We start from the raw sequence: 25,250 nt of genomic DNA on the forward strand, positions 1-25,250 counted from the left end.
CCAGCTAAGTATAACATCAGATGGGAGTGACTTTGCAATTGGTGCCATCATCAAGCAGGAAGTGGGAAGTGTACAGCAACCAATTCTAGTCATGTAAACTAATTTTATCACAGAGCAAATGGTCCACATATGACCGCGAACTCCTAGTGGTCTATGAAGCATGCCATCAGTTGAGGTACAATATGGAAGGCAGGCCACTAGTCATTTACACAGATCACCAACTGTTAGCAGACTCAGTCTGAAACCCATTGAAAGATTGGTGTCTTAAAAGATTCCGCCACCTAGATTACATTGCGCAATTTATGACTTACACACATTACTTGAAAGGCACAAACAGTGTAACTGCAGTTTATTTCTCATGGATCAATTCTATTTCCTTACGAATTGAGTAATAATTTCACAAAGTCACAACTACAAGACAAACAGTTCCAAGAACTCAGTGATACCATTATTAACCTCAAACTCAAACATTGTCTGGTACCGGGTACAACAAGATTGATCTTGTGTGATGTGTTACAAAACTGAACTCATCCTCTTGTACCTCATCTGTTTCAGAAGATCATCTTTGATCTGTTGCACAGCTTGTTGCATTCCAGCATTCAACCGGAAACCTGTCTCGTTACATGTCATTTCATATGGCCGAATGTCAAAAAAGACTGCAAGGAATGAGCATGCATGGGCTTATCATGCCAAAAATGCAAAGTTGGATACCACAGACAACCACCTTTTGGACAGTTCACAATACCTAAAGATCAGTTCCAACACATGCACCTGGTGAGTCCGAGGGCTATCAATACATTCTTTTAATCATTGAGTGCATAACGCAGTGGTTAGAAGCTGTTCCTCTCTGAAACATGTCAGCATATTCAACAGCCAGAGGACTCATATGCACTTGGATTTCCCAATACAGGTGCCCGGTGTCTGTAATCATTGATAAAAGTTGACAATTTGAATTTACTCTTTTCAGTGACCCAAGCAACCTCTGCAGCATTTATTGTTATCAAACAGCTGTTTATCATCCACAAAGCAATGGTCTTGTGAAATGATGGCACTACACACTAAAAGCTCACCTTAGGTGCCTTGGCAGCCTCTGGGTAGAAGCTTTACTGTGGGTGCTATTGAGCACGTGGTTGCTGAAGTCCTTTATGGCAAGCCATTTGCTCTCCTCACTGACTTCATACTACAGGTGCCACCAGCAGAAACCACTGAAATTCTTGTCCTCATCACCTGTGTTAAACAACACACCACACAGCTCAAGATACCACCTTCATAGCCTCACATCTCCCCAGAAGTCTTCATTCATAAGGCACGTGTGGACTGCAACCACGTTATGCTCTGTGTTGGTACTATTCAGCCTACCTTACATCCCTGGTACATGGGCCTGCACGAAGTACTAAAATGTGCCGCACACAAATTCAAAATACCACTGAAAGGGACAGCCAGTACAGTATCTATCAACTGCTTAAAACCTGTGTAGCCTTTCCAGGACAAGTCGTCCACGGACGATACACCAACCTCTACTGCTCAAACTGTTGACTTCTTTGAACAGCCATACAATGTGGACATGGCGGCTGTCAAATAACAGCTTCCTTACAGTCACCTCTCCCAGGACACTGTGCCTCTCCTTCACCATAACTGGGGACCACAAAACATACAGACTGCAGGCTGACCATGCTGGACAACCTCCAATGACTGGCATCCTCAACCAGTCCCACTAAGCTGGACTCAATGCCCACCCACACACCTTCAAGCTATCACCTCTATGCAATGCAATGGGAGTCATCCCCACATATAACCATCTATCACCAACATCACCCTGACTGATGTTGACAACACCTTACCCACCTCCGCACTGCCGTATGGGTGTCAATTGTGTGCACCATGTTCCAATCACAATAACAACCGTCCCCCTGTGCTCCACACTTGGGGGGGGGGGGGGGGGGAGGAAGGTCATCTTTGGTGATATCTCATTGTTAATAACCCCCACTGACTATCAGTTGTGGCTCATGACAAATGATCTCTGGTGTTCTTCTTTTTGCCCTGTGCATATTATACAGAGCATTTTGTAACCACAGTCATATATACAAATAAATAAGCATTTATCCTTGTCGTGTTGTGTTGTAATCATTGCAACCTCAACCAGCACTATGGATCTACAACAGGTGCTTTTGATTTTAGTTCTACCAACAATGAAATTTAGAACCAGGGTTTTTCAGTATTGGAGCTCTAGTCAGCATGGCTTCCACCATGCGGTATGTCACCAGGTTATAGCAGCATTCATTGCAGCATGCGAGGCATCTCTGTGTAATTTCATTTATGATACAGGACTTGTGAAAATAAGTTGTTTTAATTCCTCTTCTCAAATATGGGAAAAACCATATGTGCTCAAGTAGTTGTCATAGTGTTGTCATTATCAGCTGTATGGGAAGGACCTTTGAGAAGTAATGAACAGCCATCTCACCTAGAATCCAGGCATCTCTTTAGTCATGTGCAGTTTATTTTCATGAGATCGTTCTTGCTTGCACTATAAAGGTGGAGCTCATCATCTGTAATATCATTGACAGGACATATTGCAGATCTTCAGTACAAAGCCAGGTGGAGAGTCTGAATCAGAGGTTCCTACAGTTCTGTGACTATGTAGGCTGCAGATTCCGTGACTTGTGCCATAGGGTGGTGGGGTTTAACATTCTGGGTGCTATGCAGGTCAGGGTCCATTATACAGTGGAGATGGCCACACAAGTAGTGGGTCCTGCGTGAAGTGGACTGGCTGGTTTTCTAGGTTACAGGGTCTCAGGAAAGGTCTTTGGTACCAGAGTGTGCACAGCAAACAAAGGACAAGGGTAGACCTAAGTATATTTAGTGTTATACTTGTAAATGGTTGTAGTTGTGTTAGTAAAGAACGAGAGCTCCAAGCACTAGTAGAAAGCTATGAAGCTCAAATCTTTATAGGTACTGAAAGCTGGTTAAATATGGAGATAGAGTCAACTGCAATTTTTACCATGGACCTAAGCATGTTCATAAAGGAAAGATTAAATACAGTTGGTGGTGGAGTGTTTATTGCTGTCAGAAGTAATTTACCATGTAATGAAATTGATGTAGAGGGTTCCTGTGAGTTAGTATTGACAGTGGTTATACTTGACAACCAGAATAAGTTAATAATTGATTCTTTTTACCAACCTCCTGACTCGGATGATTCACTTGCTGAAAGATTTGAAGAAAACTTGAGTCCTGTTTCAAATAGGTACCTCACTCGTGCAGACTTCAATCTACCCTCAGTAAATTGTCAAAAATGCATGTTTAAAGTCAATGGCAGGCATAAAAAATTATTTAAAATTGTACTAAATGCTTTCTCTGCTAATCATTTTGAGCAGTTTAACGGTTGCGAAAATGTGCTTGACCTATTAGCAACAAATAATCCTGAGCAAGTAAGGAGCATCATGACAAATACAGGGATGAGTGACAAACTAACCATGTAAACATAGACCAGATGTGGCGTGATTTCGACAAAAGGTTTCAATGGCAATAGAGAGATTCATACCAGATGTATTAATAAGAGGTTTTTGTTATGGGAAACTGCAGCTTAAGTAATCCATGTTTAAGAAATAAATCCTCCAGCTGTATCTGAACTTTTACTTACAGGAGCATGACTGGTTTTGTGACATCATATCACATCTTCAGGTGAATATCTACAAGACAGGAAACATACATTTGACATTATGAGAGAGAAAATCTCTCTTTCTCTGTACTTCATTTCAGTACCTCCTCATTCGTTACACAGTCTCCCTGTCTAATCATTAGTCTTCATCTACAGAACCATATTTCAAAAGTTTCTAGTCTCTTCTTGTCTGAACTGCTTATGAACCATATTTCATTTCTGTGCAAGGCTACAGTCCAGACAGATATCTTCAAAAAAAGACTTCCTAAAACTTAAATTGATGTTAGATGTTAACAATTTCCTGTTTTTCAGAAATGCATTTCTTGCTGTTGTCAGCACACCTTTTATACCCACTCTACTTTGACCATATATGCTATTTTACTGCGCAAGTGGCAAAATGCATCTACTATGTTTAGTTTAACATTTCCTAATCTAATTCCCTCAGCATCACGTGATTTAATTCTATTATTCTAAATTGCTTTTGTTTTACTTTTGTCAATGTTCATCTTATAGTCCCTTTTTGAGACGTTGTGCATTCTGTCCAAGTCTTTTGCAGCTCTGACAGAATTACAATGTCATCGGGAAACCACAGAGTGTTTACATCATCTTCCTGAATTCTAAATTCTCTTTCTAAATGTCTCCTTGATTTCCTTCACACCTTGTTCAGTTGACTGGTTGAATAGCATTGGGGATTGGCTACAACTGTGTCTCACTCTCCACGCTGCTACTACTTCTCTATCATTTCCTTTGACTCCTATAGTGGCAGTCTGGTGTCAGTAAAAGTTATATACAACCTTTTGTTCCTTGTATTTTATCTCTGCTACCATCAGAATTTGAAAGAGAGTAGTCCAGTCAACATTGTCAAAAGCTCTCTCTGAAACTACAAAAGCTATAAACTTAGGTTTGCCTTTCTTCAACTTATCTTCTAGGATGAGTTTTAGGACCAGTATTGTCTTGCTTGCTCCTACATTTCTTTATCACCAGAGTGATCTTTCCCAAGGGTTGGAGCATTATCATGCATAAATCCAAATTAAAAGAGAGTTCCCATTCCATACGTACATTAGAACTACTGTTTCAGTCAGGCTGCATTTTTCTTTTTATCACCTAGCAACTATACTGCCCCTTTTGATTATTCGCCAGAACATACTATGTTCTATTGGCAACAAATTCTTTGGACCAGTTGCTTACCTTAGAAATTATATCATGTCTTAGTTACTAGTTGACAGTGTGGTAGTCTGTCAAACACTTTTCAGAAATCTGGGATGTACACACTATTTGTAAGGTGTTGTCCATGATACAAAGTGCATTATTGTACATAGAGGGTTTCTCAAGAAATGCAAATTTGACATATCCTGTAGAATTCTACATCAAGTTGATATTATGTGCATCCATTATTTTGCCCTTATATAAATAGGAATGACCCGTGATCTTTTACTACCAAGTGGAACTGTTTTATTACATGAGACATTGTCAATAAAAACAAGCTGAGGAAGTGTCTAGCTGGACTGTCCATTGCTGTAATCATTAATAAAACAATCCCAGTCAAATTTACTGTGATAAGTTGCTAACACTTAACAACATTCGTGGAATCTGGGTTTTGGAGAGGCCTCAAATTGGCTGCAGCTTCATGGATCTGACAAAAGCTTCTGATACTGTATGGAGAGAAGGCCCAACATTAATGTTTGTTGATGTAATTTTGTGGGGTAGTGATGTGTACAATATTACTTTAAACAAGTGAAGGTCACTTCGCCTCTCCTACTCAATTCCATCCCTCGTCTCCAAGTTGGTGAATCCCAGGAACCTGAGAAACCCTGTGGAAGATTAGGTATCTAACCTCAGAGGGAAACAGTTTCAGGGCAGATGAGAGCAGGAGAAATGGTCCTCTGAAGAATAGGGGGCTGGGCTATGCACCAATAACCCATACCTGGAAAAAAGTCTTTCTATGGAAGCTCAAGGAAATGCAGCTGGATGGGTCCTAAGGTAAAGATATGGCCAAATAACAAGGAATAGGAGAACTGAATCATGGAACATACAGATGTTACACAGAATTGAAGCCATTGGAACTTTCATTGAAATAGCAAAAACACGAGGTAGGTATCACGGTCTTGCAAGAGGATACCTTCCAGAAACAGCAGTGTTCTATGTAGTACAGTGGCCACAATAGTGAACACATGCTTGATGTGGGATTTATAGTCAACCAAAGCACTGAACAACTAGTGATAGGATTTAAAACAATAAGTCCAAGGATATGTTATATGTGAATAAAGGGGAACTTATTTAACTGCAGCCTCTTAAATGCACATGCCCCTTACTGAAGAGAGGACAGCAGGAGAGAAGGAGATCTTCTATGAGGAACAGGAGTGAGCTTATCATCAGTGTCCAAAAAAAGATATAAAAATGTGATAGGAGATATGAATGCTAAGGTAGAGCAGGTGAAGTTCTGCTCCCCTACCATTGTCCATAAAGAGAGCAATAACAATGGACTCTACCTGATAAATTTTTCAGCATCACTTAACATGACTGTTTCTAGCATGTGGTTCCAGCATAAGACTATACATAACATGACCTGGGTGCCACCAGACAACAATACAAGGTACCAAATTGATCATATATTAGTAGATACCAGCCATGGCTTGATGTACTAGACTGCTGTAGTTTCAGTGGTGCCAAATGGACTCTGACCACTACCTCTTCATAGCAAAAATTACAGAGAGAATTTCAAAAGCATGTAAAGTTAATCGAGAAAGACAAAATAAGTATAATATCTCAGAACTTAAAGACCCAAGGAAGGCTGAACACCTAGCTATTAATTTGCAAAATAGATTGACAGGAATCCTGCAGAACTATATTCATAACATAAATGACCAGTGGAATAAAGTCAGAAATGAAATACAGGCTGCTGCAGAGGAAGTGATTAGTATGGAGCAACAAACCATAAGGAATTAATGGTAAGACGAAGAGTGTGAGATGACAACAAGAGCAAAGAATGAAACAGATGAAAAGATGAATGCTTCTGGATTACTGTAGAGAAAAAAGGCATGCAGAAAAGTGGATTCTGAAAGCAAAAAAGAGAAGCTTTTTCAAAAGATAGTTGCAGGACACTGAATCATTGAATATCGCTAATGAAAGCTGTAAATTCTACAGGAAGGTCACTAACCTCAACCAGAAACAAAACAATGTAGAGGAAAAAATGATGAGCTAATAGCATCATAGGAAGGAGTGTTACATTGTTGGGCAGAGTAGTTTAAGGAATTATTATACTCAGAGAATGCTCAAGTATGGGAACTAACTGAAAACCAGCTAGAGGAGGAAGAGGAAAATGGGATGTCCTCGATGCAAGAGATTTGGCTAGCAGTAAAGAAACTAGCCAACATTGAGTCACCTGCCAATGACAATCTGCCAGCTGAGCTTATTAAGTGTGATGGAGAGCAACTGGTTAGATGCATGAGCACCCTGATCTCAGGTATATGGACGCAAAAAGTCATCCCAGACAAATGGGATACTGGAGCGATATGTGATATGCATATGAAAGGGAACATCCTAGAATGTATGAACTATGGGATAATTATACGAGGGCAGTTCAATAAGTAATGCAACACATTTTTTTTCTCGGCCAATTTTGGTTGAAAAAACCGGAAATTTCTTGTGGAATATTTTCAAACATTCCCGCTTCGTCTCGTATAGTTTCATTGACTTCCGACAGGTGGCAGCGCTGTACGGAGCTGTTAAAATGGCGTCTGTAACGGATGTGCGTTGCAAACAACGGGCAGTGATCGAGTTTCTTTTGGCGGAAAACCAGGGCATCTCAGATATTCATAGGCGCTTGCAGAATGTCTACGGTGATCTGGCAGTGGATAAAAGCACGGTGAGTCGTTGGGCAAAGCGTGTGTCATCATCGCCGCAAGGTCAAGCAAGACTGTCTGATCTCCCGCGTGTGGGCCGGCCGTGCACAGCTGTGACTCCTACAATGGCGGAGCGTGCGAACACACTCGTTCGAGATGATCGACGGATCACCATCAAACAACTCAGTGCTCAACTTGACATCTCTGTTGGTAGTGCTGTCACAATTGTTCACCAGTTGGGATATTCAAAGGTTTGTTCCCGCTGGGTCCCTCGTTGTCTAACCGAACACCATAAAGAGCAAAGGAGAACCATCTGTGCGGAATTGTTTGCTCGTCATGTGGCTGAGGGTGACAATTTCTTGTCAAAGATTGTTACAGGCGATGAAACATGGGTTCATCACTTCGAACCTGAAACAAAACGGCAATCAATGGAGTGGCGCCACACCCACTCCCCTACCAAGAAAAAGCTTAAAGCCATACCCTCAGCCGGTAAAGTCATGGTTACAGTCTTCTGGGACGCTGAAGGGGTTATTCTGTTCGATGTCCTTCCCCATGGTCAAACGATCAACTCTGAAGTGTATTGTGCTACTCTTCAGAAATTGAAGAAACGACTTCAGCGTGTTCGTAGGCACAAAAATCTGAATGAACTTCTCCTTCTTCATGACAACGCAAGACCTCACACAAGTCTTCGCACCCGAGAGGAGCTCACAAAACTTCAGTGGACTGTTCTTCCTCATGCACCCTACAGCCCCGATCTCGCACCGTCGGATTTCCGTATGTTTGGCCCAATGAAGGACGCAATCCGTGGGAGGCACTACGCGGATGATGAAGAAGTTATTGATGCAGTACGACGTTGGCTCCGACATCGAGCAGTGGAATGGTACCGTGGAGGCATACAAGCCCTCATTTCAAGGTGGCATAAGGCCGTAGCATTGAATGGAGATTACGTTGAAAAATAGTGTTGTGTAGCTAAAAGATTGGGGAATAACCTGGTGTATTTCAATGCTGAATAACACAACCCCTGTTTCAGAAAAAAAATGTGTTGCATTACTTATTGAACTGCCCTCGTATTATTGAACACCACATATAAAATATTATCCTCCCTGCTTTGTACCTGTGTAAAACCTTTTGCAGATAAAGCAGTTGGGAGATACGCAGATCAGCAAGAGCAGACAGTGTCACTGTCCGCCACTCCTACCTTACTTTCCCTCCGCCTCCCCGCCCCAGCCTCCTCCTTCCCCCACCCAGTCGCCACTCCCATCATGTGCTGGTGCTGCTGCTCACAATGTGGTTTAAGCCTTAATGGCCGAAAGCTTTAATTGTGTGCATCTTTGTATTGTGCCAGCATCTCTGCTATATGGTGAGTGGCTGCTTTCCTTCTCTGGTATTGTTACATTCCATCCTGGATTTTCCATTGTTTGATTGGCATGCTAATAGCCTTACATGAAGTTACACTGCTATGATGATCTAGTTGTCAAATGTAAACACTAACCTGTAACTTCAATTTTTATGCATATGTTCCGTAATGCCACTCAATAATAATAATAATAAATAATAATAGTAATAATTTTTGCTTAGAAGTTCTCTGGCTGAGAATTACGAGTGTTTCCTTAATAAACCAGTATTTCTTTAATTCTTGCCCTCTTATATTTATACCCACCGCTGCTATCAGCTTATTCCTCACTGTCCCGATCACTCTATGATCCTTTGCATTACATTCAATCTTGCTGTCCTATCAATTCCTCCAACATATTTAGCCTTTCTTGTACCTCTCCTCTGCCATTTCCCCACAACATTAAACCATCTTCAAACATGATTGTTTTCATATTTTCATCTCCTATTTGGGCTGCCACTCACGTGATTATCTCGTCCAGAATGGTGATTACATGTAATAGGCACTGTGCGCTCTCTTACTTCAGTCCATTTTCTGTTCCAACCAGTCTGTCTTCTCTCCTCCCACTTTTACACAACTCACTCTTTCTTGTTACATTTCCTTTCTTCTTTTCATAGTATGCCTTCCAGTTTGCCTTTCCTGAAAGGTTTCCCAGATCTTTCGTTTTTTCACACTATCATATGCCTTCTTAATGTCCAGAAACTCTATTACTAAATTCTTACCATATTTCTAGTGTCTCAGGGAAGCCTAGAGAGACAGCAGATCCCTTGGTGGCAGATCAGGAAATGCTGGTCAACCGCTCCTGGAATATGAAAGCTAGGAGGGAAATAAAATACCTCCTGCAGACCAAAAAGGCCGGAGAAAAAACTTTGTTAAGAAATCCAGTTACAATAGACATAGGTTGATAAAATTGCATTCTTTTAAATACGGAACAAATTGAAAATAATAAATTACTAAAATGTAGTCTGTCAAAACTCATCAGATAACATTGTCAAACATTATAGTAATAGTTTCTGTACCTCTGCTGAACAAATAAATCAATAAATGCCCCTTCTAATGAATTTGATTCTTATCCACTGTTATAAAGTTGTGCACAAAATCAGATGCATTCCTCTTCCAACTCTACCAGAGGAACATTATTGTCCCATTGCCACTATCACTGATTCAGTTAAATTAGACACAGTTTTTTATTCTTGAAGATGAATGTCATTTTGGGCATCCAACAATAGTGAATGCTGAAGGAAACACATTTTGCATTTGGAGAATGATAAAAGTGAGGTGGCCACTGCACCTACTAATGTACTCATAGGGTTGGATCAGTAGCAATTTCTAATGTCCCACATGTATTTCTGAAAAGTTTATACTGAGAGATTAAAAGAACAATGTAGGTTGTTATTGATATTTTACATCATAATTTATTGGTAATAAAACATCCAGATATGAAATGACTACAGTGTGTCAGAATCTTACCTGATGACATTTGATCATTGTTATTGTTGTCATTATTATTATTATTATTATTATTATTACACACGTCACAGGCCTTTCATCAGGCCACATGAAATATTCATGACTACTTGTTCCTGTTCTTCCAGTACTCCTTCTTTCGTTCACTAAAGGCTCTCTTCCTTTCTTCTGTCCACTTTGTCCTTTGGGCTTTAGGTGCTGTTTTCTGTGACATCACTTCCCACTTGTACACCTTGTGTCTATAGACACCTTTGTCCATGATGTCTGCTGAATCTATCTGAGCTCTTTCCAGATCAGTTTTTACTTGTGTCATTCAGGGTGTAGTGGTCTTGAGTCTCTGGATGTACCTGAGGATTCTGTTGGTGAGTCTGGTCTGTGGGAGTCTGCTTGTGTTTCTATAAAATTTTAGTCGCCTTTTTCTAATGTCCGCTACGATGGTGGAGAACTTCTCTGTGGTGTCCCTGGAGTGAAGCCTATATCCGGAGTGAAGCCTATATCCGCCGTCCATGAGTTTTGGCCCAATAATTTTCCTAATGATTTTTCTTTCCTGTGTGAGAATGTTCTCAAGGTCGGCCTTAGTGTGTAATATCAGTGCCTCACTAGCGTATAGCACATGTTTGATAACAGTGTTGTAGTACCAGAGAACTTCTAAGCAAAACTTTTTCACAGTTAAAGAAACTGAAACATATGAATTATTATTATTATTATTATTATTATTATTACAAGCTTTTTAAAGAAATACTCTTTTTCTTTTGTGACATAAAGTTGCTTGCACATAGGCTGTAATATTAAGCAGAAAACTATGCCTGAAGACCATGATGTAAGTCCCACAATACATTCATCATTTAGATAGCAAATATGGAAAGAGATTATTTTTATGTACTCTTTGTAAGTGCCCAGTTCTTTCATTTTAGGACAGAGTGTCTGTAATTGGTTATTTTGTTTAAAATATCTCTGTGTTCCTCCCTGTAACTCTCTTAACGTGTTGTCTATGCCACCACACAAATTAATTTTATATATGACTTTGTAATGAAGACAATGTTTGTGGAGTTGTGGTAATCAAGAAAATTGAAATGAATCATGCTTTGCTATATAAAACCACCAAGGTAATGCTTGGTAAACCTGTAATCATTTTGGTCTTCACTGTAGGAAATATCAGGAATTATGTTGTAATTAAATTGAATGGTGCTTTTTGAAAGAATAACAATTACTTTTATTCTTGTAGATAAGGGTCGCCTACCAGCTGGAATGGTGGAGCAACAGTTGATATCCACCTGTGACCCAAAAGAAATTAAAGATCTCATTGTCAGACTTGGAGGAATGAAACCCATCCGACCACTCTGGAAGATAAATCCAAAGGTAAAAATGTTGTATATTGCAGTAAGAGTTGTTGTGTTGTATTCTCATTTCCTCAGTGTTTCTTCTCCCAAATGCGTATTTGATACTTTGCTGTGGGTAATGTTTTTTTTTTTTTTTTTTTTTTTTTTTTTTTCTGTCTGCAGTGGGATCTGCCTATTCCACTCAAGAACATCGTCTCTATCCTTCCTAGAGGGTCACTGCAGGACTTCTCTTACATACTTATGGCAAAAGCCAGAGAACTTGTTGCACAGAAGGTTCTTAGCCTTAAAATTTTATAATATTTTCTACTATTTTTGATAATATCTCCCAGTAAACATGTGTAACTAAATTTTGCAGGATTATGCACAAGCGATTGAACTATTGGGCAAAGTGGAGCAAGAGACGAAAAGCAATGGGTCAGTTTCTAACAACATTATGAACAAAGTCACAAAGCTTATTTCATGGGAGATATTGCTTGTGCAGATTATTCAGTTCTTTGTAGACTGGCCACAAAGTTTAATTGGTGAGTTTGTTCTAAGAATTTCAACATTATTCAGCCAAATAGTTTTAAGAAGAACTCGTGCTTAGATGATCTATATTATAAAAGTACATAATAGTTTAAAGAGTCTAGTTCATTTGTAACACCTTTGGTCATGTTGTAAACCTTTACAGTATGTATGTGTTGATGGTTAATGGGTTTCCTTCTTGCCAAGCTATGTGGTAAATATACACTCCTGGAAATTGAAATAAGAACACCGTGAATTCATTGTCCCAGGAAGGGGAAACTTTATTGACACATTCCTGGGGTCAGATACATCACATGATCACACTGACAGAACCACAGGCACATAGACACAGGCAACAGAGCATGCACAATGTCGGCACTAGTACAGTGTATATCCACCTTTCGCAGCAATGCAGGCTGCTATTCTCCCATGGAGACGATCGTAGAGATGCTGGATGTAGTCCTGTGGAACGGCTTGCCATGCCATTTCCACCTGGCGCCTCAGTTGGACCAGCGTTCGTGCTGGACATGCAGACCGCGTGAGACGACGCTTCATCCAGTCCCAAACATGCTCAATGGGGGACAGATCCGGAGATCTTGCTGGCCAGGGTAGTTGACTTACACCTTCTAGAGCACGTTGGGTGGCACGGGATACATGCGGACGTGCATTGTCCTGTTGGAACAGCAAGTTCCCTTGCCGGTCTAGGAATGGTAGAACGATGGGTTCGATGACGGTTTGGATGTACCGTGCACTATTCAGTGTCCCCTCGACGATCACCAGTGGTGTACGACCATTGTAGGAGATCGCTCCCCACACCATGATGCCGGGTGTTGGCCCTGTGTGCCTCGGTCGTATGCAGTCCTGATTGTGGCGCTCACCTGCACGGCGCCAAACACGCATACGACCATCATTGGCACCAAGGCAGAAGCGACTCTCATCGCTGAAGACGACACGTCTCCATTCGTCCCTCCATTCACACCTGTCGCGACACCACTGGAGGCGGGCTGCACGATGTTGGGGCGTGAGCGGAAGACGGCCTAACGGTGTGCGGGACCGTAGCCCAGCTTCATGGAGATGGTTGCGAATGGTCCTCGCCGATACCCCAGGAGCAACAGTGTCCCTAATTTGCTGGGAAGTGGCGGTGCGGTCCCCTACGGCACTGCGTAGGATCCTACGGTCTTGGTGTGCGTCCATGTGTCGCTGCGGTCCGGTCCCAGGTCGACGGGCACGTGCACCTTCCGCCGACCACTGGCGACAACATCGATGTACTGTGGAGACCTCACGCCCCACGTGTTGAGCAATTCGGCGGTACGTCCACCCGGCCTCCCGCATGCCCACTATACGCCCTCGCTCAAAGTCCGTCAACTGCACATATGGTTCACGTCCACGCTGTCGCGGCATGCTACCAGTGTTAAAGACTGCGATGGAGCTCCGTATGCCACGGCAAACTGGCTGACACTGACAGCGGCGGTGCACAAATGCTGCGCAGCTAGCGCCATTCTACGGCCAACACCGCGGTTCCTGGTGTGTCCGCTGTGCCGTGCGTGTGATCATTGCTTGTACAGCCCTCTCGCAGTGTCTGGAGCAAGTATGGTGGGTCTGACACACCGGCGTCAATGTGTTCTTTTTTCCATTTCCAGGAGTGTATTATTGGCCACTTGGATGCACTAGTATTCTCTTTGACATCTGTCTTTTGGCCTCTTCTGAATCAGTGGGCAGCATGCTTAGACATTTTTCTTCTGGTAATTGGTTGAGTTCACATCACCCAACAAGCAGAGCTGCAGAGTGTGAATTGAGTTCTTAGTATTGCTTGTAAAACTGATATACTTTGTTAATTTTGCTGCTTTCCATTTATCATAAGGACTACTAATGTCTGTTCAGTTGCTTTTATTTCTGAAGTTCATTCAAACAGTGCACTACATGCATATTCATGTGGGAATCATTCAGGGCGACATTGCTCAAAAAGTAGGAGAACTCTGTACACTGATGCTTCCAGGACTTACGATAACTCATATTTAAGTTACAGCATTTACGTTTAAACAGTACAGTAGGTTCTTCACATCGTTTTTGTGAACCCCTGCCTCAGATCTACATGCAGCAGGTTTGTGATTTTAGCCTTCCTTCTTTTTGTGTGTCAAGACGGTATACATTGTAGAATTTAACTTCCAGACAATAAACGTTTTTCTGGGATATAGAGGGATATAGTCTCTCAGCTTTTCTCAGCGTGATTGATAAATTGAGTGCTTCCTGGTGTTCTGCCATATTGTTGTTTTCACTTTATGCACACTATTTCATTGACAAACCCAGCTGTGTTCATCAGGTCGGAGTCTAGGCAGTGAGTAAACACAAAAGCAAAACGCACAGTACCTGAAAAAGATGACGTGGTTGATCATTGATGTACACCATCTCATTAAAATTATCCGGACGTTTCTATGCAATGCAGAGTTGGTCACTAAATTTCACAAGAGGCAGACGTGCCATTATAAGAGGAGACAGGTGGTGTTGTGGTGTCAGTAGAAAAACAGTAATAGCAGAATGGGTTGGTCAGGAGAGCTCAGTGACTTCAAACGTGAGCTAGTCTTTAAATGTCACCTGAGTAACAAATTCATCGAGGACATTTCAAACCTTCTCAAGCTGCCCAAGTTGATTGTTGGTGGTGTGATTGTGAAATGGATGCAAAGGAACAACCACAGCTACACCAAGACCTGACAGACCTCATATAGTGACGGACAGGGGCAGTCCAGCATTGTGGAAGGCAGTTCTAAAAACTGCAGGAAATCGGTAGAAGGAATCATTCTTGAGTTCCAAAAGTCTGCTAGCAGTCCAGCTAGCACCATGATTGATTGTAAGGAATGAAAACAAATTGGGATGCAGTGATCAAGTGGCTGCTCATAAGCCACATATTTCAATAGTTAGTCCTATGTGACACTTGGGGTGGAGTAAAGAGTGATGCTGTGTGAAGCCTGGGGTGGAGTAAAGAGTGATGTCACAGGACAGTGGATGACTGGAAGTAAGTGTTTTGTAGTGATGAATCACTCTATACCCTGTGGCATGCTGATGGAAGGATTTGGGCTTGGTGAATGCCTGGAGAACATTACCTGCTGTCATTTATAGTACCGGCAGTGAAATACGGCAGAGGCTGTGTTGTAGTATGTGACTTTTTTGTGGTTAGGATGTGGTTCCCTTATTGTGCTTAAAAAATACTAAATTTGGAATGGTATGAGCACATTTTACAGCATTTGTGTACTAAATACAGTAAAGGAACAGTTCAGAGATGAGATTGTTTGTATCAGCATAACAATGCTCTATGGCATAAAGCAGCATCTGTGTGGCAGTCGTTTTTGGACAGATAACATTCCTGGAATTGACTGGCATGCCAAGGGTCCCAAACTGAACCAAATGGAACTTTTTGGGATTAATTAGAATGTTATGTTCAACATCACTCATTACCGTCTCTGGTTTTGGCTCGTGAGGAAGAACAGGCTGTCATTCCCTTACAGTAATTTAGACACCTCATTCAGACTGCTCCCAATAGAGTTCGAACAGTCATAAAGATGAAGGATGGACACACCCTATACTAATGTCAAGTAATAGATGTCCAGATACTTTTGATCAGATAGTGAATTGTGCGTAAAATGCAAACAACAACTCAGCAGAACACCCAGGAGCACACCATTAACTGAGGGATGTTTTCATCATGTAATGTACTTCACATAGTTTTGACTACCTACTGCTTGTGTATTTATACCCTTATCCATCCTCCCAGGTTGTCCAGTGATATTATGATTAGAATCATACTGGTAAATATTCAGCATAGAGTGCTCACACTCCACCCTCTCACCTTTCCTGATCCAGTAATATCATTACAGGCAACGTTTAAAATCCCCGCACTGGAGAAAAAACACAGAACCGTGCCTTTTGAGTGTTCATTTGAGCTATTTAATATTATATTCAGTTTTTTCGTTTGCCTTTTACCCATTTCTACATGGGGGTTAGCATTGTAATTATTGGATTTGGCATTATTAATGTTAGAGGGTGGCTGGATGCCCTGCCTGTTGCCAGTTATTTAGTCTTATATTAAATTTTAAAAAATCTTCACACAGAGACGGGCTCAAAAGTAATGAGTGATTTCCAGGGAAAGTGGAAACAGACATGTTTATCTAATGATGCAATCTAATGGTTGTTCAAAGTGATGCTCATAGGAAAATCTGAACAAGTAAATAGGGTAAGATGACTGGACATGATGACCTTCACATGAATAGACTTGTTGGAAACCATGATCACTCGCCAAAGATACTGTTGGTGAATTAATAATAATAATAATAATAATAATAATAATAATAATAATAATAATAAAAACTGAGAAAAGACATCGGACAGCTAACACAATTTATAAGAAATGAAATATCAGACAAAAAATGAAAAAGGTTAGGTAAAATCTCACAACAAGAAGCAATAGAGCAATTAGATGAAAAGAAGCAGAAATTACAAGCATTGGCCAAACGACTTAGAAGATACAAAAAAAGTGAAAATAGAAGGAAACAAAACCAAACATTCAACACAAACCAAAAGCAATTTTACCAGACAATAGATAACACACACTTTAAAATAGACAATCCACCAAACATAACAGACATGGAACACTTCTGGAGCAACATATGGTCAAACCCGGTAAAACATAACAGGCATGCACGGTGGATACAAGCAGAAACAGACTCATACAAGATGATACCACAAATGCCTGAAGTGATAATTTTGCAACATGAAGTCACCCGAGCAATTAATTCTACGCACAATTGGAAAGCCCCTGGAAATTATAAAATAGCAAATTTCTGGCTAAAGAAGTTCACCTCAACACATTCACATCTAACTAAATTATTTAACATTCCATGAAGGAAAAATATACCTAAAAAACAAAGATGATGTGACTTACCAAATGAAAGTGCTGGCAGGTCGACAGACACACAAACGAACACAAACATACACACAAAATTCAAGCTTTCGCAACAAACTGTTGCCTCATCAGGAAAGAGGGAAGGAGAGGGAAAGACGAAAGGATGTGGGTTTTAAGGGAGAGGGTAAGGAGTCATTCCAGTCCCGGGAGCGGAAAGACTTACCTTATGGGGAAAAAAGGACGGGTATACACTCACACACGCTTGTGTCTGTATATGTGTGGATGGATATGTGTGTGTGTGCGAGTGTATACCCGTCCTTTTTTCCCCATAAGGTAAGTCTTTCCGCTCCCGGGACTGGAATGACTCCTTACCCTCTCCCTTAAAACCCACATCCTTTCGTCTTTCCCTCTCCTTCCCTCTTTCCTGATGAGGCAACAGTTTGTTGCGAAAGCTTGAATTTTGTGTGTATGTTTGTGTTCGTTTGTGTGTCTGTCGACCTGCCAGCACTTTCATTTGGTAAGTCACATCATCTTTGTTTTTTAGGTAAATTATTTAACAGTTACATTGCAGACCCATATACATTCCCTGATACACTTACACATGGAATAACCTATCTGAAACCTAAAGATCAAGCAGACACAGCAAACCCAGCAAAATATCGCCCCATAACATGCCTACCAACAATCTACAAAATATTAACTTCAGTCATTACACAGAAATTAATGACACATACAACACAGAACAAAATTATAAATGAAGAACAAAAAGGCTGCTGCAAAGGAGCACAAGGATGTAAAGAGCTACTGATAATAGATACAGAGGTGACATATCAAGCTAAATCTAAACAAAGGTCACTACACTACGCATACATTGATTACCAAAAAGCTTTTGATAGTGTACCCCACTCATGGTTACTACAGATATTGGAAATATACAAAGTAGATCCTAAATTGATACAGTTCCTAAACATAGTTATGAAAAACTGGAAAACCACACTTAATATCCAAACAAATAATAGCACATCACAGCCAATACAGATTAAGCGTGGAATATACCAAGGAGACTCATTAAGTCCTACTCATTAAGTCCTTTCTGGTTCTGTCTTACTCTGAACCCACTATCCAACATGCTAAATAATACAAATTATGGATATAATATTACTGGAACATACCCACACATAATCACACATTTGCTATACATGGATAATCTAAAACTACTGGCAGCAACCAATCAACAACTCAACCAATTACTAAAGATAACAGAAGTATTCAGCAATGATATAAATATCGCTTTTGGAACAGACAAATGTAAGAAAAATAGCATAGTCAAGGGAAAACACACTAAAAAAGAAGATTACATATTGAATAACCACAGTGACTCCATAGAAGCGATGGAAAAAACAGATGCCTATAAATATCTAGGATACAGACAAAAAATAGGAATAGACAATACAAATATTAAAGAAGAACTAAAAGAAAAATATAGACAAAGACTAACAAAAATACTGAAAACAGAATTGACAGCAAGAAACAAGACAAAAGCTATAAATACTTATGCTATACCAATATTGACCTACTCATTTGGAGTAGTGAAATGGAGTAACACAGACCTAGAAGCACTCAATACACTTACACATTCACAATGCCACAAATATACAATACATCACATACATTCAGCAACAGAAAGATTCACATTAAGCAGAAAGGAAGGAGGATGGGGATTCATCGGCACAAAAAACCTACATTATGGACAGGTAGACAATTTAAGAAAATTCTTTCTAGAACTAGCAGAAACTAGCAAAATACACAAAGCAATCACTCATATAAATACATCGGCTACACCACTGCAATTTCATAACCACTTCTACAACCCTTTAGATCACATAACATCAACAGATGCGAAGAAAGTAAATTGGAAAAAGAAAACACTACATGGCAAGCGCCTGTATCATCTAACACAGCCACACATCGATCAAGACGCATCCAACACATGGCTAAGAAAAGGCAATATATACAGTGAGACGGAAGGATTCATGATTGCAATACAGGATCAAACAATAAACACCAGATATTACAGCAAGCATATTATTAAAGATCCCAATACCACAACAGATAAATGCAGACTTTGCAAACAACAAATAGAAACAGTAGATCACATCACAAGTGGATGTACAATACTAGCAAATACAGAATACCCCAGAAGACATGACAATGTAGCAAAAATAATACATCAACAGCTTGCCTTACAACATAAACTTATAAAACAACACGTTCCCACATACAAGTATGCACCACAAAATGTACTGGAGAATGATGAATACAAATTATACTGGAACAGAACCATTATAACAGATAAAACAACACCACATAACAAACCTGACATCATACTCACCAATAAAAAGAAGAAATTAACACAACTAATCGAAATAGCCATACCCAATACAACAAATATACAAAAGAAAACAGGAGAAAAAATTGAAAAATGCATCCAACTGGCTGAGGAAGTCAAGGACATATGGCATCAGGATAAAGTTGACATTATACCAATTATACTATCAACTACAGGAGTCATACCACACAATATCCACCAGTACATCAATGCAATACAGCTACATCCAAACTTATATATACAATTACAGAAATCCGTAATTATTGATACATGTTCAATTACCCGAAAGTTCCTAAATGCAATATAACATATACCGTACAGTTAAAAGGAAGTGACGCTTGATCAAGGTCCGTGTCACTTTCCATTTTTAACCAGACATAACATCTGAGAAAGTAAAGAAATAATAATAATAATAATAATAATAATAATAATAATAATAATAATAATGATGATGATGATGATGATGATGATGATAAAAACTATACTTACTGGACCATTGTATATCAACAGTCATATACAATAAGCCAAAATAACTGGGGGCTTTCATCATGTGGGACAACAGTCCCCCTCACATGGACCATCATCATCAATGTCATTTGCCGTTAGTAAGTAAGACAATACAAATAGATTTGGAACTTAATGTAGGCATTGAGGCTCAAGTCTAGCAATTGGAAATTTTACACTACCACTTTTCCTTCCCTTACCAGCCAAACAACAGTTGTGATAATTTGTTATACCATCATTATTTGAACCATCTACCCGCAAGTTTATCACAAGTGTGCATTAATGCATTGGCTATAGATTTTTTAAAACAAAAAGTGAAAAAGTTGCACAGAATTATGATACACATTTTTATGGGCTACAGTTACCTGTAATGGTCCTAAAACTCTGAATTAGTTTGTTGCCTGTTGTCATGCTTACTTGATAAGCACACGCTGCAAGTACTGGAGCTACGCTCAACAATTGGCCACACTAGTGTTTTTTATGCAGCTGTCAGGTGCATTGCACTTTCCCAGAATCCTCCCAATAAATGTAATTGTCCCATTCAGCTTCCCAACACTGATTTTGTATGCTCATCCCATTTCATACTGCTTCTTAGTATTACCCCCAAATACTTACATGATAACATGTGCTCAAGATGTTCACGCTAGTCTTATAATTGGATAGTGTTACGTTCTTTCTACTTGCTATGGGCATTGTCTTTTATATCTCCTCATCTGTCTTAAGTCTTTCTGCATTTCCATATGATTATCCAATTATGATACCTTCCTGTAGACAACCGCATTATCAGCAAACAAATGTATGGTATTATTGATCCCATCTGATAAATAATTTATACATGTTGAGGTTTTTCATTTCTGTAGAACATTTGCAATCTTGTATAATGTATTGGATTCTAATGGTCAAAAGATTCATCAAGCCAGTCACATGTTTCCAAAGAAGATATTCCATAGGATTGATAATGTGGTACAGTGTCTAATACCTTATGGAAATATGGGAAGACAGAACCTACCGGTTCACCTCCATTTATTGTTTGCAAGATTCTGTCTATGTGTAGAACAAACTCTGTTTTACACTTGTGATTTTTTCCTGAATCCATGTTGATTCATTGAAGATAAAATCATAATTGCAGAATGAAAATTTCACTCTGCGGTGAAGTGTGTACGGATATGAAACCTGGTAATTAAAACTGTGTGCCATATAAGACACAGACATGGGATCTGTGCTCTTTGCAAGTGATGTTGTAAGTTCTAGTGGCGATCTGGCACCCGATTTTATTCTGCGAGGAAGTTTAAACATCATAATTGTTAGAGCTTGGAATACGATCTAGAATCCTGCTACTGACAAGAGGTTGATGATATTGGTACACAATTCTGTATACTCAATCTTTTAAATTTTTTTGTAAACTCATGTGACCTGCACTCTTTTTCCAGTCAGTCAGGACTATTTGCTACATGAGACATTCCATATAAATATGAGTTAGGAAACGAGCTAATTCCTCAGCAATTTCTGTGTATAATCTAACTGGAATTTTGTCAGGGTTAGGTGCCTCTTTCACTTTAAATAGTGTTAACTGTTTTTCAGTACTGGTAGTACTCAAACATTGGTTTGTAACATTCTCATACATAAATGCAATTTCAAATACGGAATTTAAAGTTTCTATTTTCTGTCTGCTGCCTTCAGTTTCTACACCATAAAGATGCATGAGAAGTTGAATAGGACGTTTCAACCCCTTCATTGACTTTATGCATGACCTGAACATCATAGAATTACCATGACAATTGATGTACAGTAGGCTTTACGTTTGCCTGTCTTCTTGATGCTCGAGTTGCTATTAGGTTTTTTTCTACCAGTTTACCTGCTTTATTGAAGACCTTTTTGCCTTTAGTGACCAACATTTCTGTAACAGCACCATTGTTGCTAATCTGTCTGTAATCGTGAGCTTTTTTAAAAATATTGAAACTGTGTGTAAGCAGGGCGTCTAAAATGTTTTTTCCACTTGTGGTTGTTGGAATAGTTGTTTTAGGCATGACTGCAGAACCCAAAGAGTTACTAGAGGTAGCATTACCCTGCAGACAGTTGTTTCTGAGAGGCATATCTCAGTGGAGACAGTTACTGGAAGTGTGGTACCAAAAGCAGCAGCCAATGAAACCAATCATTCAATTGGGTTGTTTCTCCATGTTGCCTCTCAGGCAATGTGAAATGGCTCAGCCCTCTGATAAATGGCTGTTTACTTTGAAGGGGAAACCATTACCAAATTTTAACTCCTATTTTGAGATATTAAAATTATACATTGATAACAGAGATGAAATTCGCTTCTGAGCACAATGTCAAATTTTACATTGTGTCTGCCTTTCAATGTTGTATTCTTGTTTTGATAAAGGACATCTGATTTCCAACTCACAAATCATGCATGTAATTACTTTAAAGTACTGTTATCTGTTTTGTTGTTATTTCATCTATCAATTGAGTGACGTGTCTGCAATACCATTGCACACTTAAAATTATAGTGTCATATATGTTACATGATCCCTAAATTGTGTCATAATGTATCATTATTTTCGTTACAGGAACAGAACAATTGATAGCAGGATGTAAACAGTGTTTGGCTGCAATACAGTCTGGAGAATCTGTGGTACCGCGTGTTGAGGTCCAGGAACAATGTATGCTCTGTCTCTTGAATCTGGGACAGTGGGACTACCTTGTGGCTTCAGATAAAAGGTGGACACATTTTGAACTTCCTCAGGCACTTGCTGCTGCATGCCAAGATGTCATTAAGTACAAGGGCACAAAGAAAGTGTGCAAGGATGCTTGGGACATAGGTAAGTATATCTTATATTTAGTGTTGAAAACATAACTACATGAAACAGTAATCTGAAGGATGACAGGTCTTCAAAACTGAATGCATTTTCTTTGCTGAAGAGACAGAAATTAATGCAAGAAATAAGGAGTAAGTGATTGATAACTTAGAAGGTCTATCTAGATGCTACATGAAAATACCTAGCTAGTAGAAGTCTGAGATATTTTTATTCCAACTTCAATCTGCTAACCATCTGCTTTACAGAAAAATGTTATTGAAAAACTGCTGATATGTTTTCTTTAAATGTCAACTTAATAATTGCAAATTTTCATACTGACTCATTGTAGAATTATATTCTCTAATGTTTCTTTTGGCAATAAGAATGTGGATATCAGAATGTGGTAAATATTGCCTGTACAGTTGGTATTGAAGTTTTTTGCCAGCCAGTCATACGAATTGTATCCATCACCCTTTCCTAAATGTGCCATTGGATGGTGTCATTTAGAGCAACAGACCCACCAAGTATGCACCAGGACTTTTTGCCTTTACTGCATGCAGTACTCATTCATAGCCTTGTGTAACTAATTCTGTTAGCTAATGAGTGAGATGGTGGTGTTTCGTGATGTAGAAATCACACTATTGGTGTGACTGCTGATATTCTTCATCTCAGAACACCGTCGACACTGGTTGAAGAACCACTGTACACTTTACGTGAGGCTGTTTAGCTTGTGCACCTGCCAGAGAGCATTCAGGTGGGCACAGGCACAGTGCAGGCAGGCACGACCAAATAGCTGATACACGAGTACTCTTGCAGCTGAGCTGTAGCGTACACGATCGTAGTCCTCTGGTCGAGCTCAGGCGGCCAGGGGTGGCCGAGCAGGTCGCATATGTGCAGAAGGCGTGCAGTCGTGTCTTCTGGTGGGATGCCTACACCACCAGCATCTGCCTACAGGCGAGCTGAAGGGCACTCGCAGACACCCTCAGGTGATGAAGCAGCTTTGGAATAGCCTGCTTCACATTCTTGTGTATTGCCAGCTCTAGCATATTACTTACCAATAATATTTATAGCTGAAATGGTACATAGTCAAAATTTGCTCAATAAATAATGTTCTATAGTTACTAGTGATTTTTGTGTGCCATACTGGGATCATGTGCTGTCAGAACGTGACACCTCCTCACATTTATTGTTCACATATTGAACTCACAATGCTGGGGGTGGGAATGGTTCATCAGATTGATTATATGTTGACTGTAACTCTTTGCTCTCAAAATAAAATCATAAATGTATGTACATTTATGTGTTAATTTCCTGCTGTGAAGAACGAATAAAGGAAACCCCAAAAAGTCATCATTATTCTTTAAGTGCCTGCCAACAACACAGCACTTCCTCACAGAGGTGAGTGATAGTCTTCCAGTCACGCCTTATATTCTATGCAGGTTGTGTTATTTTAATAATTGCAGTGTACCTAATAGTGCAGATAAAGAAAGAGAAAGTTGTGAAGCCATGGAACAAGTCCTCTGGTATCCAATAGAATTAGTTACCCAATGATTTATTAAATGACTGATTATTCACTTTAGAAAAATATTCTGTTTTTTTAATCAGTTCTTCCTGTGTTTGGGCCAAGTACTCAGCAAAAGCGATCTAGTTCGGGTGCATCTGTCCACCGTGATTCGCCGACAATGGGTAGTGGATACACACGTGCAAGTTTGCATCAACTGCTCATGCGTCTGCGTGAACCTACTGTCCTTTCAGTGGCATTATCTTTGTTGGCACGACTCCATAATGTGCTCAAAGACGACAATCACCAAGAACTGTCATGTGAGCATGTCGGTCTCTGGCCTGCTGTTGTAAGCAAGTAAGTACGTAATTAATTAGGGTTTGTTGCCTTTGCACTTTAGTGTAGGGCTGTGTCACTTGTTCAGTCGTACTTTGCTTAGCAGTCATCATATAAATGTATGTTTTGGTTTCTGACTTTTGTTCCAGAATATGTGTGTGTGTGTGTGTGTGTGTGTGTGTGTGTGTGTGTGTGTGTGTTGTATATAACTGAATGTTCTCATAATACATTTTTCAGATTGTGAACTTCAGCAAAACCATCTTCAGTGCTGCAGCAGTAATAGTGTTTGCGTGCAGGTTTCATGTTTTGTTTCGAACTATAAGTGGGCATTAGCAGAGGTTCTCATTCCACTATACATTAAAAGTTCATGCTAGACATGAACTTTATGTGAAATAATATAAGTGATAATTTTAATGAAAAGTGTTATCTTCATAGTGTATTACATCTTCTACATAATTCCAGAACAATGCAGTGCAGTATTACTTTATAATATGGTAACAAGCATGCAAGTAACACGTCTATTACCAGGATTTAGCATTTATATTTAGGAGTCTGAAAGACATTTCTAGTTTCTACAGTCTCTCTTTCACTGTAGCATATCTAATAAAGTCAAATGATTGAACAATTAAA

At 39.8% G+C, this 25,250-nt stretch overlaps 1 protein-coding gene across 1 annotated transcript in view; it reads left to right on the top strand.

Annotated features, from left to right (window-relative positions):
* Positions 1-25,250, top strand: part of LOC126092248 (integrator complex subunit 8) — a 172,104-nt gene that overhangs the window by 89,024 nt on the left and 57,830 nt on the right. Inside the window, 5 exon segments of the mRNA XM_049907758.1 lie at positions 11,583-11,716; positions 11,860-11,970; positions 12,053-12,218; positions 22,556-22,807; positions 24,389-24,641. Of these exon segments, the coding sequence (XP_049763715.1) occupies positions 11,583-11,716; positions 11,860-11,970; positions 12,053-12,218; positions 22,556-22,807; positions 24,389-24,641 (916 nt within the window).

This window comes from Schistocerca cancellata, chromosome 7, assembly GCF_023864275.1.
Source record: "Schistocerca cancellata isolate TAMUIC-IGC-003103 chromosome 7, iqSchCanc2.1, whole genome shotgun sequence".
In the NCBI taxonomy this organism is placed as follows: domain Eukaryota; kingdom Metazoa; phylum Arthropoda; class Insecta; order Orthoptera; family Acrididae; genus Schistocerca; species Schistocerca cancellata.